Source organism: Diabrotica virgifera, chromosome 10, assembly GCF_917563875.1.
Source record: "Diabrotica virgifera virgifera chromosome 10, PGI_DIABVI_V3a".
In the NCBI taxonomy this organism is placed as follows: Eukaryota; Metazoa; Arthropoda; class Insecta; order Coleoptera; family Chrysomelidae; genus Diabrotica; species Diabrotica virgifera.
The window spans coordinates 12,182,411-12,199,177 of NC_065452.1; the positions used below are offsets into that span (position 1 = coordinate 12,182,411).

The 16,767-nt window shown below is 35.2% G+C and overlaps 2 protein-coding genes across 3 annotated transcripts in view; one reads left to right on the forward strand and one right to left on the reverse strand.

Moving 5' to 3' along the window:
* Window positions 1–7,219, forward strand: part of LOC114329558 (BCL2/adenovirus E1B 19 kDa protein-interacting protein 3-like) — a 94,847-nt gene extending 87,628 nt beyond the window's left edge. For both annotated transcript variants that reach the window (XM_028278706.2, XM_028278705.2), the window contains exon 3: window positions 2,178–7,219. In XM_028278706.2, coding sequence (XP_028134507.1) covers window positions 2,178–2,432 — 255 coding nt within the window. In that variant the 3' untranslated portion in view covers window positions 2,433–7,219. The remainder of the gene's footprint in view (window positions 1–2,177) is intronic.
* Window positions 7,220–8,463: 1,244 nt separating this feature from the next.
* The window catches only part of LOC114329557 (vitellogenin), a 43,234-nt gene continuing 34,930 nt past the window's right edge, over window positions 8,464–16,767 (reverse strand). Inside the window, exons 4-5 of the mRNA XM_028278704.2 lie at window positions 11,552–13,219; window positions 8,464–9,534 (exon numbers count right to left, since the gene is read on the reverse strand). Coding sequence (XP_028134505.2) covers window positions 8,528–9,534; window positions 11,552–13,219 — 2,675 coding nt within the window. The 3' untranslated portion in view covers window positions 8,464–8,527. The remainder of the gene's footprint in view (window positions 9,535–11,551; window positions 13,220–16,767) is intronic.

The following is a 16,767-nucleotide window of genomic DNA, read 5'->3' on the forward strand; positions in this document are numbered from 1 at the left end:
ATGTAATTTTGGATTGCTCTTGAATTCAGTTGTCAGTTGGCCATTGAAAGCCAATATGTGAGGTTTTCTCCAAAAAAATTCCAACCACGTGGGAAGAGTCCTGTGCTTGCCCTGGGTAACATCCAGGCATATCTTTGACATCGCATGAATTTTATATAAATATGTAAAACAACTAAATCGTTTACATTTAAAGGGTTTTTACCCAATACATTTTGGTGGCTCAGGCATGCAATTTTTGTAAGTATGGCCTCTTGTTTTTTAAAACCTCTGTCAATTTTTTAACTTTTATCTCAATTAATTAGGTTATACTTAATTTTAGGGCTTTTAAACACTGTTGATGGATTTCTAAATCCGAAAACTTTTGTATTGTGACCCTTATTTAGAGTATTTTAAAATATACCTTTTATTCTTTGTGATTTATGGTATACAGCTAGCTACAGGAAGTTTATTTTCCTCGGGGATTTTTCAACTTTATTTGTTAATACTTTAAGTGTGATGGTCGCAAAATTTTTATTTATGGCTGTAAGCAAGGCTATTCCTCTCCAATTTCTGCACAGTGTGAGGTTGCCCTTTTTTGGAAGCTTAATATTGGGTGCGTTCGTATGATCACAGCGGCTGGACAGCTGAATAAGGCCGATGCCACATTATGCGTTTTGACCGGATGCGGTGAAAACGCATCCGTTTCCAACGCAACCGGACCGACCTGTCACACTATGCGTTTAGTCTGGCGCAGTTTGTAAGCGCGTACCGGTGACCCAAAACGCATCCGTTTCCAACGCAACCGGAGCGATCTGTCACACTATGCGTTTTGACCGGATGCGGCGGAAACGCATCCGGTCAAAACGCATAATCTGACATCGGCCTAAGCAGTGGCGTTTAGACGACACCGCTGAAAGTCAGCCTCTGAGAGATTTACTAAGCTTGCCATATCAGCGCTGGATACAAAAACTCAGCCGATTTCTGCTGACAGTCAGCCGCTGTGGTCGTCCTACGCAGCCAATGTTAATTTTTTCCAGTCCGCTGGAATGAGATTTGTTTCCCATACCTCTCGGATTATGGGGAGCAAAAGTTCAGCAGTTAGATGCCGATCAGTTTTAATTATTTCGGCAGCAATGTTGTCGATTCCCGGGGACTTGTTATTTCTTCGTTGTAAGAGTTAACTTTTATAAATCTTCCAAAAAAACCGAATGCTAGAAAATGCGAAGACTATAGAATTATAAGCCTTATGAGCCATTTACTTAAAACATTTCTAAAGGGGCATTTAGACGGGCTAGTTTTAGAAGCAATATGTTGCCGAAAATGTATTTGGTACAGCCATCAACAGTGTAACAGCCATCAGCAATGTACAACATTACAGCCATATAATGAAAATATCGTCGTTTGGCTGAGCCATGTGGCCGAAATCTTACTGGTATTTGAACACTATTGCAGTGCCTGATGCGTTGCCGATAAAGCCGAACTGCTGTGGAAAATTTTACATGTTGCTCTGTATTTTTTCTTTATTTCCTGTACTCTGTTGAAATTTAATTTGGTTTTGTCAAGACATACAAAGAAAAGATGAATACGTGGTCAAATGAAATCACAATAAGGTTTATTAGTGCAGTACATCCAGAGTTGTGAAACTTGGCATACTTCTGAAACTATGAGACAAATGGAAGAATAGTGCACCCTGAATAAATACATTAAACTAAAACTTTTAGTATATATAAATAACAATTGCTAATCTTGTTGAGATTGGTATTGCGTTTCTTATGTTTGATCTTTCTTCTCTATTCTTGGCCCTATCATATTTATTTATTTATTAATAGTTCGAAATCACTTTTTGACATTCTTGTAAAATTCTTAAACAAATAATTGTCTAGCATTATTTCCATAATTACTCATTGTTTCGCGTTTACTTAGAAAAACCGTATCCACATTTTTCATTTTTCTTTTTTATGCATCGTCTTAGCACGATTAATGACGCAAAAACTGTCAAGAGAATATTCTCTTCTTACATCACTAGGGATACTACAGACTCCTTGAAGAAATCGTAATTTAAGCAGGCATGTCACCATACTGACCGACGCCATTTTTGTTTGACATTGTTAATGAAAAGTTTGGTTAGATCTGTATTTTTAACAAAAATTGTGTTCGTTATAAAAAATTGATGAATAATAATGATTTTGTTGTTACAGGAATCGGATTCTGAGTTTTTTAACAATTGGAGCAGTCGCCCTGATCAACTACCGCCTAAGAACTGGAGTTTCCGTCCGCCAAAGCGAGATCTTCTAAGTATTCGATATGCCCGTGTGGGCAATAGTAGCGTCTTTTCCCGTAAAGGCCTGTGCACCCTGTTCCTTACTAATCTCATCTCTCTTCTTCTGGGAACTGGCGTGGGCCTTTGGCTAAGTAAACATGGATTTTTCGTGCCCGCCATTAAAATACGTTAAGTAATCAAATCTTGTCAGTGTTCCAAGCTGGTAGAAAAAGAAAATAAGTTTAAGTTTTTTATATGGCTTTATTTTATAAATTGATCAAAAGTTTTTATTATAGGTAAGGTTTTTTCACACGTTTGGTAGGTATCTTGTACACTATGTAATAATGTACATAAGTTAAGGCAGTGTACACCGGAGTTGAACAACAAGTTCGCTGAACAATAGATGAAAATCGCCAAAATCTAATACAGCATTGCAGGTATTCAGGAGTGCCATTTAGAACGATTTTATTTGACAATTTTGACAGTTGTTCAGCTTTTGTATACACAAATGTGACATTATTTTAATTTTAATGTATTCTTCGATAACTTCAACCTAGATTAGAACCTTTTGAAGAAGAAAAGTTTCTTGAATCTGGGTTAAGTGATTATCTGACTATAGTTTAGGTTTATAATTCAAAAGTTTGGTTACAGTTTCAAACGATGCTTCTAACGCACTTGACAGGAATGTCTACTAAACCTCTTGATAAAGCATTTTGTAAGCACTTTAGTATGATAGGTCAAGTACACACATATATTTATTTTCTGTCAATATTCTAATGGCATAAAGTCCAGAATATTCATTCATTTTTTCAATTAGTACGAAGGCTTTGTAGTTAACACTATGTGGGAATATGAAATAAGTAATAGAACAAAAATAGCAACAACAACTGGTTTCAAAAAATGTTGTTAAGATTACATGTCTTCAGCACACGAATGAATAAGTAGATCTGAAAAAAGTGGAAGGAATAAAAGACAATTTTATAAAGCTGAAATGAATACATAAAGAAGAAGAATTTGGCACTGCGGCTTGAGCCAAAGGAAAATTAAGAAAGCATTGATGAAACTCTATTGAATGAAGATATAGGAAAGAAAAATTTATGTAGAAGACAAACAATGCATCAACAAAACAATTCACAAATTTTGTGGTTGGTGGAAGGTCCATATACGGAATTTATTCTTTTGTAAGTCAATTTTGCAGCTTCATGTTTTGCTTTTTTTACTTGGTCCTTGTCCAATACTTTTCAGACCCGCATACTGACTTTGAATGGTAAATGTACGATGTTGTTCTCCTTTATCGGTCATCATCATCATCATTTCTCAACCTCTTGAATCCACTGTTGTATGTAGGTCTCCTCCATATTCTTTCATTATTCACTACCTTGTGCCTTCTGTATCCAATTTCCCACTGTTTTTCTCAAGCCATCTATCCACCTTTTTGGTAGTCTACCTCGGTTCTCTTAGCTTCTCCAGATCTCCATTCTGTGAGTCTTCTGGTGCACCTATTATCATTTAAACATGCTACATTTCCAGCCCATCTCCATCTGGCTTGTGCAATTTTTTCTATCACATCTGTCACTTTAGTCCTCTCTCTCACTATCTTATTTGGTACCATATCTCTTCTTGTTAACTAAATTGATCATCATGTATTTTGTTTTGTGAAAGTTTATGTTCAGGCCTACTTGTTCTATTGCCTGTTTTAGTTCTTCCATAATTTTGTAAGCTTCATTTAAATTCTCGGCTATAATAACGATGTCATCTGCAAAGCCCAAGTGGCTTAAATATTCACCATCAATATTTATTCACCTTTTAGCACAATTTAGTTTTTAAAATGCATATTCCAGAGCTGCAGTAAATAGTTGGGGGCAGACGGTGTCGCCCTGTATAATTCCTCATTCAATCATATATTTATCGATATATTTATGTTTTTCTTGTCGATATTCACTACCGTATTATTACCAATATTCGCTAGGATGTCTTAGCGATATTCAAAATACATTGTGTGTTCTCACACTCTTTATAATGAATGATATCAACCCCATGAAAGAAGGCAAACATAAGGCACCGCAAGAAGCCCTTGGATTAGTAGGAAACGCTAGTAAGAAGTGCCATCGTGAGCATACCGGTTAGTCTGCATGCTATTAGCATTACAGTACATGGTAATGGTCAATTAGGACCATATAGGTATACTCAACATATACCTATAACGCAGAAAAACATTATACATTTGCCATTTGAATGTCAGTATGTGGGTCTGAAAAGTATTGGACAAGGACCAAGTAAAAAAAAGCAAAACATGAAGCTGCAAAATTGACCTACAAAAGAATAAATTCCGTTGACGACCGCAGTGCCAAATTCTAAAGCATTACCGTGTGCTACAATGCTAGTATCCTCCACATGAATCGCGTTTCCCAGTAATTTAAGGCCTAAAAAAAGATGAATATATTGCCTACTGGAGCCGACTGAAGGGGGACACAATATAGATGGAATACCGCCCCAATGTAGAAGTTCAATGAGCCAAGAACACATGAATCATAAAGACAAAGCAAGGTTCTGAAACTATTTTCTTGTGGCATGTTACATTTAGTGTTGATATGAGATTGAGCCACAATATAGTTTGTATATATATATATATATATATACATATATATATATATATATATATATATATATATATATATATATATATATATATATATATATATATATATATATTGTGGCTCAATATATGTACACATATTGAGCCATATAGTAGTGCAGAGTTTGTACAGTAGTCTACCAGGAGGAAATTATAAATCGAATGCCAAATTTGAATAACAAGGTATGTATCCATTAGTTGGTGCTCCCTGCTCTGTGTAGCAGCTCCACGTAGTAGATAGGTTGATGCTCGGCGCTCACCTTCTTCGGTTCAACCGGTTTGCGGTTTATATGTAGGGGAGCGCATGCCGTATCCATTTGAGCAACTACAGGGAGCACCAACGTATGGATAAGACCTTTCGAAATGTATTGTGTGTTCTCAGGCACCCTTTATAATGAAAGGTATCAACGTTTATTTTGTTATTATAAAGTAACAGACCTATCATACTAACGTTATACATCAAAAGTAACTTTCACCCCTTTTGGATTGTTTTTGTTTTATCAGTAGCTTGTGAACGCTGCCTTGTGAATGAGACTGGGATTTTCTACTATATAGTTGTGGGTAATGATTTACCTCTTTAACAGATGAAACAGACGAGCCACTCTACTCGGCTACTAAGTGGATCCACAAAGTGGCTTAAACAGGCGACTTTGTAGCCCCGATGATTTTGTAATGGACGCCACTGTTAGAGCCACTTTGTGGATCCACAGAGTAGCTCTGCAGAGTGGTTCGTCTGTTTCTGCGTTTAATCTCCTTATTTTATATCTTAGGAAAACTAAATTTTCGTATTTATCTATTGTTATTTCTCTTAGAATATTATTAATTTATATTACTAATGTTAGTCGTGGAAGAGACATTTTGGTTTATTTTGGAAATTCAGTCATTGTTTAGTAAATTAAAGTTAATACAGTAGAACCCCGATAATCCGAACCCCGCTAATCCGAACCAACAGAAAGAGAAAAAAATTGAAAAATTCACGACAAAAACTTGAAAACATGTTTATCATACAGAGTAAAACCAGAAAATTGAACAATGTAGGATTAATAGGACTTTGACATTTAAAATTTCTTCAAAACGAATATGTACTTTATACGTAGTACTTATAAAGGTTACATATTATAAACGTACGTCGGTTCCCTTGCAGTCAACTTAAGTCCAAAAATATTATCCACGCTCTTGCGAGATCGTTTTGCGACAACGAAAGCTTTGAATTTATTATTTATTACTAGTTATGCTTGGTTAGGCTAACTTTCGGATAATCCGAACTTTTCGGAATCCGAACAGGGTGTCCCCCCAATTAGTTCGGATTTGCGGGGTTCTACTGTATATTGTGTTAGGTTAGTTGAAAGCAATGTATGTCTCGAAAACTGAACATTTGCTGTTTTTTGTTTCGTAGTTTATCAACTATGCCCTCTTTTGAATATTCAATCTACCTACCGTTCAAGTAATAACTTAAAAGTGCGTCAAGTACTTTTTATGTTCCGAAATTTAAACAATCCCACTGATTGCCTTATAGTTTAAGTTAATCTTACATACTAAACTGTTGAAAAATGTTTCCTATGAATTAGTTTTGTATATATGCCATTCTTGAATAATTCTTCATACTTACTGTGTCAAGTAGATTTTTCCAAACCAAATTCACACATTAGTTGTTTCTCGAATGTCGTACAATAAGAGTTTTCTTTGACACATGTATAATAATCTTGGAATATTGCTCGTCTCGATGTACATTTGCGTGTTTTGAAGCTGCTTGCAAGCCATGTGGACCTAAAGCACGCCAGTATCTCCTACGCCGCTTGAAAACAAGTCAGGCGGTTTGGCAGTCTGTGATGGACAATCATTCAGTTTACGTTGACCGCGCGATCGATTTCAACGTAGATACAGAGCTGTTTATTTCTGGCGTGTATTGACGCAAAGAAACCGCTCAAAGGTTTGTTGACGGGAAACTTAGCTTGAAAACAAGCAGCTTGATCGTAGTCTGCACGCAACTTGAAAACACGCAAGTGCCTAGGGTCATGCAAACCTAACGATACCTGTGAAATTTAAGTTCAGAATGGTTTTTATATTATGATTCTCAAGTAGAACACCAGTGTCAGTAAATAATGATTGAATATCCAACCATGTCAATATACATCAGTGTCAATGTAAAATGTATGTGGCTGCTAGATGTCATAAAATTATATATCTGTTAATGTCATTGTTTTCTACCAGTTTCTGTTGTGTTTGTGTTCCAGCTGTAGCTGGAATTATATAGAACTTTTGAAAATTTATCTTTAGATTACCTTTAGTATTACGTAAGGATAACTGTGTTTTCGATTAATCACAAATACATTTTTTAAGCAGGACTGTATTTTTTCCATTTAATCCTTTCTTCTAAAAATATATCGTGAAGTTTTTACGTTTACTACTCTCCGACAGATATATATATATATATATATATATATATATATATATATATATATATATATATATATATATATATATATATATATATATATATATATATATATATATATATATACTCGAAGAAGAACGGCATGGCTTAAAAACCTGAGAATGGTATAACAGATCCTCTGCATCCCTTTTCCGAGCTGCCGTTAACAAAATTGCTATAGCCAATTTGATAGCCAACGTTCGATAATCGAGCACAGCACTTGAAGAAGAAGAAGACATATATAGGAATAGACATGAGCTGCGCACAAATCGAAGAAGATATGGAGAATTCATTCGGGGCTTAAATTACAGGGTTGCCACGGTTCTTACCAATATTGACTGATCTCTTTTGAAATTTTGTTTGCATGAATCATTGTTATAAGGCTCATATCACACCAAGCGAGGTCAATAGAGTCCAGCCATGTCAGGTCAAGTCCAATCAAGTCAGTCATTAACTTTTACACTGAATGCGTCTTATGGAGTCGATAAGTGTATACACATATGGTTAAAAATGGATGTAGTTGTTTAACCTTTCCCAGCCGATGGTCTTAGAGCCCCCGCAAACTGCAGACTTTTTATCGGCCGATAGTTTAGTCGGGTTGGGCTGTTAGTGCGCATACCGAGCCAACTAAACAGCCGGGTTGGTGAAGGGGGCGCAGACTAGCAACAACTGTCAACCAACTATTCTCGAACGATTAGTACTAAAGTTCGTATTTGACTGTTAAAGTGAGTGGTTGCATAATGAAAAAATTGTCCAGAAATGTGATTATTGCTCTCATACAACGGATGAGGAAAACCAAGAAACGACTCCGAGAGTATTGGGTGCATCAAATTCTCAGTAATACATTATTGAGTGGGAAATTTTACACGTTGCATACTAAATTACTTGATTACCCAAAAAAGTTTTTTGAACGATTTTTTTGTTTGTAAGATTTTTGGTAACCGTAATTAAACTTTTGTACAAAAATTTTGGTTTTAGTTCCTGTACCAACCGCCTTATACATTAAAATGTATTTTTTTAATTTTCTCGAAAAAGTGGTTTTTTTACTTAGACCACTTTAGTTCCAGGCTAGCCATATATTAACTCTTTCTTGAAACTATTGACAGGTTGATTGTAAGTTATAACTTTAGCATATAGTTTATAAATAAAAAAATATTAATTGCAAGTTTATTTATTCTATTTTACATGTTTGTCGCATATATTATCTAAAAACATATTTTTATGTAGAACAAGATTGGGGAATTTCCAATTGAACCTTCTTGTCTTCTTGTTTGTGACTGAAGTCAGGGCTTCCTCCATTATCGATTTGCTTCTTCCACAATTTGGATACAAGGGTATTTTTGATACAATGAGCAGGTACTTTCTTGGTAATGTAACCTTGAGCTTGACAGCGGCTCTTGCAAGTGGGTACAACTTTGGTAGTGAAGCAAATATCTCCATCTTGTTCTACATATCTGGTTCGATGTTGGGTGCAGTCGTTTTCCGTTGAGTCTTCTTCGTCTTTCCTGTCCTTGGTATCTGCCTGTCTAATTACATTAATGTAGAGTGGCATATCTCTATCTACACATTCATCGGATTTTTTGGAGAATTGTTGTCTCACTTGTTGTCCTTCTTGTCCTTCAACTTCGTAGCTTTGTACGAACTTTTTGGGGTTGCGGGCATAACAGTTTTGGGGTGTTAAGGAATCCTCGTTTTGTTGGTCATTAAATTGACCACAGATACCTCTTGTGGCACCTCTAAGTACATCAGTCGTTCCTTCAAGTTTGACGCGAACTCCATCATAAATCAAGTCGAACCTATCTTGTACTGTAACCTTGACTTCTCCATTAGAAAGAGCGAATACTTGAATAAGACCATCACCAACATCTTGACTTTCAGCTGGACTGAGTTCTACTGGTTTTTCATTGATAGTTACACTTCCCTTAGCTTGTGTTCTCTGTTGTTCATCAGGTTTCAAAGTAATTTCGACAATTTCAAAGTCCGTTTCTGGTCTGCTAACAAGTATTTTAACATCTTTGCCCTTTGACGATTCTTTGCTATCACGAACCAAAACCACCATGTTGTGGCGCTGAGATTTTAATTGTTTTTCGACGGAGAAAACTTCTTGACGTTCATTGGACCGACGAGGAACCAATTGTGCTACTAAGGTCCATTGTTTTGAGATGGCTGCACCGTAAGTCCAGTTGCTGAAGGTGGTAACTTGTGTTTGGTCGATGACACATACAGCTAAAAATAATGTTTATTATTAATATTTAAAACATTAAGTTTTAAATGTATGAAGAAATTAATAATGCTAATATATTCTACCCTGCGCGTCAGGGAAAAGAGGCCACCCAAAAATGGATCATTTTAGATGTCTCGAATTTCCTAAACCTGCTGTTCGATTTAAGTGATTTTTTAATATGTTATAGCCTTATTCTTTAAGGGGAACGGAGCAAAATGCAAAATTTTGACGCATGTCAAAATTTTCAATGTGATTTAAATGTAGGTATTAATTTTTTTCGAATCCTGAGAAAACTAATAAATATTTTTAAAAAATTTAAACGCAGAATGAAAGATTACATTATTGACGAGGGCCGAAAGTCCCTGAAAACTTCTATAATGTTTATGTTAATAATGGTAGGGGAGCAAAGTATTCTAAATTTGCAGTCACTCGAGCGTTATGGGGACCTACTAGGTTGTAATTATTAGGTCCTAAAACCAAAAAAAGCTAAGTAAAATTTTCCATTTTAATGGGGACTTTTCATTTTTTAATTTAATTTTTCATTTCCAACAATCGTTTTTTCCGATTATAACGCCATCTATCCATAATTCGAAAAAATATCTCGAATAAAAGTTGCTTATTTTTACGTCAAGAATCCAAATCTGCATAAAAATTTGCGGGTCCCATTTAAGATTTTAAAGTAACCCCCACCCACCTCCGTGAAGGGGCCTTTTTGGTACCATTTGATAGATTTTTCAAACACATTTTGAAAGTGTATTTTACAGTTTTTCAATCTGATTTTCATTTTGCGAAATATCGCGGGCTTTGTATTTAAAATTTTAAATTTACCCCCTACCCCTCTCCGTGGAGGGTCATGTTTAGTACCATTCGATAGATTTTTGAAAAATATTGAAGACGTACTTTTTAGTTTTTCTATCTGACGTTCGTTTCGCGAAATATTCGCTTTTTTTGTGAAACTTTTTGTCTCACCTATTTCCTTACGCCCCGCTCAAATCGTCAGACTTTTCAAATATACACTCTTCTGCATGTACTTAATTTACCTTATCTTAATCTGACAATTTCGAGTATTTTTAAGGATAGATTTTTTTTCGGGCCCGCCTTAACGAACTTCCCTGTGTTAAGAGTCAATATATGGTACAGGTACATCTGCAGGGTGCCAGGTTTCTCCCCATATGATAATCTGATGCGCTCGAGTAACTGCAAAAATCACCGCTTGGGCTCCCCTATCATAAGTTACAGGGGTGAAAATAAAACAGAAAATTTAGTGTGATTTTTAACTGCAAATATTTCATTAAAAAGAAACTTTTTATTTATTCCAAGGCACTTTTGGCCCTCGGTAATAAAGTAGTTTTTCATTCTGCGTTTAGATTTTTCAAAAATACTTATTAGTTTTCTCAGGATTCGAAAAAAAATGAATACATTTAAAACACATTGAAAATGTTGACATGCGTCAAAATTGGCTAAGAAAGAACAGCTTATAACGGAGACATGGAAAATCGTTATACGTTAAGGTTCGTCCTGTTTCTTTTTCTCGTGATGTATGGGACATGTATGTTGGAAAGTGATATCGCACTTTCTGTCAAATTTCACGTTCCACGTTACATTTAACGTAAAATGTCACATTCTATGCCACATTTTAAAATGAATGTTATATTTTTAGAGTCTTAAGCTACATAATATCAGCATCTAGACAGCGTTAAATCAACACCAACTCTGAATCAAGTTAGTATAGAAATTGGGAATTTAACTTAAATGTGACGTAGAACGTAATATTTAACAGGCCCCTTCCATTGACACCTCGTACGTCACGATTTAATGAGTCGTTCAGGCATTATGTCGACTTAGCTCAAAATGGAATTTTTTGACGTTTTCCATTCAGAACTAATAGATATGGGACTTTTTCTCCAGCTAGGCTGTTATCTCATATCGGTTTCTCGTAATTCAAAGATGTGTTCACATTAATTTTGTCACAATGACGTATCAAATGCTTAAAATAATAATTTAAAGGTTTATACTTACGATTAATGGTATCAATGTCCAAAGCCTTGGCCATCAAGCGTCTGGAAAGTGAGTATGATGGGTGAGGTATCAACACCTTAGCGTATTCACTGAGCTCAATGTCTCTGAAAGTAGTTTCATCTTTGCGAGTGTAGACAGAGACGTTGAATGATTCTAAATCTTCGTTTACGCGAGTTTCTACTTTGAGGTGACCCTTAGGTTGGGATTGTTGACGGTTGATTTCAATACTTGGGTAATATTTGAATTTGTAATGATCGAACAAAATCTCAACAGCATCTGCAAGAGCAGGATCAATATTTTCATGTTTCAGATCCATGTCAATTTTGTCTAAGAAATGAGCAGAGACAGTCATGTTGACACAAGCTGGTGACTGGTTGTTTCCTACTCTCATGTTACGTTGACACTGGGCGTACATTGGCTGTTCTTTCAAATATTCCTTACGTTTGTCGCTTCTAGATGCTCTAATATTTGCTTTGATGTAAGCACTTTCCTTGTTTGGTGAATTAAATGTCACTTCTACTTCGGATTGCGCTCTAGGTTCAATTCTAAAAGCATCTTGCATATTCAAGGAATTTGTGTTGCTAACCTGGTTGACTGCTTCCAATGTTACCTCAGTTGGTGTTCCATTTTCACTGTCGGATCTATAGTAGGCATATACGCGAGATTTTGGATCTACGTTACTGGTTGCGATGGCTCCAGCAACAACGTATTTGACTTGTCTTTCACCTTGGAATGTAACTGAAGCATCAACCACTTGAGCCTGAACGTTCTTAATATCAGAAGCGGCTCCCTTTAAGAAATGTTCTCTTCTTTCAGATGATTTGGAAGCTTCAGCTATTTGTTCCCAACTGAGAGGTTGGTTTTCGCCTCTTTTACTGTAAGTTTCATCGTATCCTAACTTAACTTGGATTTTCTTTACAGAAGATTCATCAGGTAAGAATGTAATATTAAGTTGACTGTATTGTACGTCATTGTCATTCCATAAGTTCTTAACACCATCTAAAACTCCTGCCATGCCCTTATTGGTGAAGAATTTCATATCAGACATTTTGAGAGTATTCTTATCGTGTACCATTTGGACGTGGAAGGCTAAACCAGGTTCTTTCTTGCCAACAACAGTGTCAACGAAGCGAAGGTTATCTGGTTTGATATATTGGCTATGCTTTTGAGCAACTAGTGGTCTGAAATCCATAATGTCTCGTCTGGAAGTGAAAGGCCAGGTACTGTAGTGGACCAAAGGAGCATTCCTGTGGATTTCTTTAGGTTCAATGTTGAGTTTCATCTCGTTTTCTTTTAGATTAAGTTCAAAAGTACCATGGACGGGTACATGCACTTGCAACATTTTATCGATTCCTGAGAAGTACTGCTGACCGTCAAAAGATGTTAAAAACGAAATATGGCCTTGGACTTTTCTACCAATAGTAACGCTGAGTTCGGATTTGATTTTAATAGAGTCGGGTGTTTGGATCCTTCCATTTTGTGACATTTGTGGCTGAGCAGCAGCTCTTATCTTACCAGCTACTCTAAAGAACATTGGAGCATCATAGTTGAATACGAAAGGTAGACCCATTTCAGTTGGAATGGCTATAATAACGTCGTCGCCGTTTATCATTTTGACGTAATTTATTTCTCGTTCAGTGTTCAGTGCTTTTTCCAAACGTTCAATAGCTGCAAAAATTATAAATTGTTAGTATTGGTAGATCGATAATTAAAAGAGTCAGAAATGAACATAATGAAACGAAATGAAAATGAACAGCAACTTAAATGAGAAGATAAAAAAATAGTAGTGATTTGTAAAAAGAATGAGAAAAAAAAGATGGTATAGTGGAGTGGATGCCTCCAGAGAAAAAGAAGAAAGGGCGTCCACTGAGAAGTTAACGTGCCTGCATCTGAAGGATTGCTTTAATTAGATCGATTGGCCCGTATACACGGCACCGATTTTTCGTAACGATGTGACTGTACAGTTCGTCGGTGCAGATTCTCGAACGTCCATTGAGTGTCCACAGTCCACACGTCTCCAATATCTTCATCGATCATCAGCAGGGTTACCAGGTCTACTGATTTTTCAGTAGACCTACTGATTTTAACTCCAATTACTGACCTACTGAAATCTATCAACATTAATTAGCCGTTATTAACAGGTAAATTTCTATGAAATGGTCTTTAAAAATACGAGATTATTTGGGCGCGTCCGTATTATAAACATGGCCGTAAATACCAGGTCATAATCATAATTAAGTATGACCTGGTATTATTGGATTATTAAATAAGGAAATCTTCATATGATTGGTTTGGAAAATTTTGAAACTGGCCGTTAGTACAGGTGGCCGATTTTGACAGGTGACCGATAACACAAGTTTTACTGTGTTTACATGGCCTAAAAAGAATCTACTGATTTCTACTGATTATTGCAAGCAAAACTACTGAAAAAGTAAAAACTGACCTGTCAACGGAGGGTTACCAGGTGTACTGATTGGAACTCCAATCTACTGATCACCTTATAAAACCTACTGATTTGAACTCCAATTTACCGATCTACCGAAAACTTCTACTCAAAAATCTAAAAAAATTCAAAACCCCACATCCAACAACGTGTTAATCTTCTTTCGATTCACTTTACCTAAATTTCTATAAATAGTCGGTATATGAGATGTTTAGAATTTTCATGGTAATAATGATGTCAAGTGGCTAGCCTAAGATAACAAGGGACTCTTGCGTTGAGAGATAATTGCTTTGTTTTCAATAGACCATATGTGTCAAACCATCGGGTATTGCGACGCCTCGGATATAATTTATGAGTATCTGATGTATAGGTAGGTACCTAATGTTTATAAAATTAAAGTGCTTTTGAAAATGGCAAGTAGCCGAAACGGCAAGCAATAATAATGTGTTTTATTTATAACAGATCGACAAACCCAGGAATTGAAAAAGTTTTTATTTATAAATTCGTGGTCAGGTAATAACCAATAATATACAGTGAGCACGTAAAGGTTGGAATAAATTCATTTTATCGTTAATGGGCGATTTTGGAAAAAAATCCCCAAACAAGTCGATTTTCATTTTTAAATTATAATTTTTTGGCATATATATCACGCTACTGACGTCATCCATCTGGGCGTGATGACGTCATTGATAATTTTTTTTAATCAGAATAGTGGTCGTATTCTAGTTTATTTGAAAGGTTATTCAATTATCTATTCAGTAATATAAACATTAATACAATTATTTATACAGGGTGTCCAAAAAAATAAATAGATTTATTGACACAAAAAGAAGAATGTATGAAATTTAATTTAAAATACATTTTACTGCTGTGAGAAAAGAGAAAAAATGTTTATTTTATAAATAAACATTGCTTTTTGCTTAAATTAAATGTTCAAACTGCTAAGAGGTAGGTGGGTGGAAGATTTAACATTGAATTTAAGCGAAAAACAATATTTTTTTAGCAAATAAATATTTTTTTATGTTAAAAATGTATTTTGAATTAAGTAAATTACAAACCTACATTCTCCTTTTTGTGTCAATTAATTTAATTCAATAATTTTTTTGTATCCTGTATAAATAATTATCTTAATGTTTGAAGCAATAAATGTTTATTACACTGAATAGAGAATTGAATAACCTTTCAAATAAGCTAGCACACGATCCTATTCTCATTTAAAAAAATCAATACTATATACGCCAAAAAATCATAATCTAAAAATAAAAAATGACCCATTTTGGGATTTTTTCCAAAGTCACCCATTCGCAAAAAAATTTTTTTATTCCAACTGTTACGATCTTACTATATATTACATAAAAGACCAAATAAATAAATATGTAGTATGCAAATTTCTATGAAGGCTTTAACAATATGAGATTACTTGGCCGCGTCCGTAATATAAAGGTGACCGTAGATACCAATTCATAAATAAGGGAATCTACATAATATAAAGTTTGGAGAATTTTAAACTGGCCGTTATTTAGAAACTGGCCGTTAGTAGAAGTGGCCGATTTTACCAGGTGGCCGTTAACAAAGGTTTTGCTGTATTATAAATGGCTTAAAAAATCTACTGATGGCTACTGATTTTTTGAAAGCAAAACTACTGAAGACATCAAAACTGACCTGGCAACCCTGATCATCAGTTCCCTGCCGAAGAGACTGTAACGTGTCATCCGCGATAGAAGACGACGACGCGCTTGCATTAGCCTGGCTTATTTTAAGCAAAAAGAAAAGAAAATCACGGAATGTATGGTGTATTCAACTTTTTAAATTTAAAACTGTGACTGAGAGATTGCTAAATCTGTTCAAATTGTTACTTTGATTGATAATAGAATGAGTTAAAGAGATATGGAACGATATGCTTCTTCTTTTTAAAGTGCCCTCTCCTTAATGGAGGGTGGCTACTACAATTGCAAACTCTTCTCTGTTTTTTAGCTGTTCTTATTAGCTGTTCAAAATTTAGCCCTGTCTATTGTCGGATGTTTCTTAGCCACGATAGTCTTTTCCTTCATAGTCCTCTCTTTCCCTTGAGGTGTGCGATGACTATGACATTTTGAGGATTCTCGAGATCCATGTTTCACGATATCCATATTCAACGATATGCTGCTTATGCGAAATTCATATTTTTTGACATATCTCGTATAATATTGATACAATTGGGTATCCGATGGTTTACTCTTAAGGTTTTACTTTGTATGAAGAATAACTTTTTTTCGTAAAATAAATCACATAACAATTTTTCGTATGTATCCAGTTTAAGTAGACACGCTGTATACAGGGTGGTTCATCTTATTCGCCTCGGTCTCTGCACGGAAAACCACTTGATATTTTAAAAAAATTTCTTCACAGAAATATACAGGGCCTTTAATACTACAATCTAAAAATAATGTGAATTATACAGGGTGCTCCAAAAAAAGAGTGGTATATCAAAGTTATATTTTTTCTTATGGAATGCCCTATATCTGATGACATTACTGAATTGACCTTAAAAAATAAGCTATACTTTTATAAGGGTTCCCTATACCTAAATACAGGGTGTTGTGATTTATTTCGATTTTTATGAAAATGTAAGGTTTTAGAAAAAAATAAATATCTACGAATCTAAGAATCAGTAACAAATTACTTCTTGGATATTAATAATAGACTATTTAGCATACTTAAACAGATGCTTACTGCAACAAAAGTTCTTACAGGGTGGTCAAAATATGAGATTGTTCTATTAACAAATTCAAGC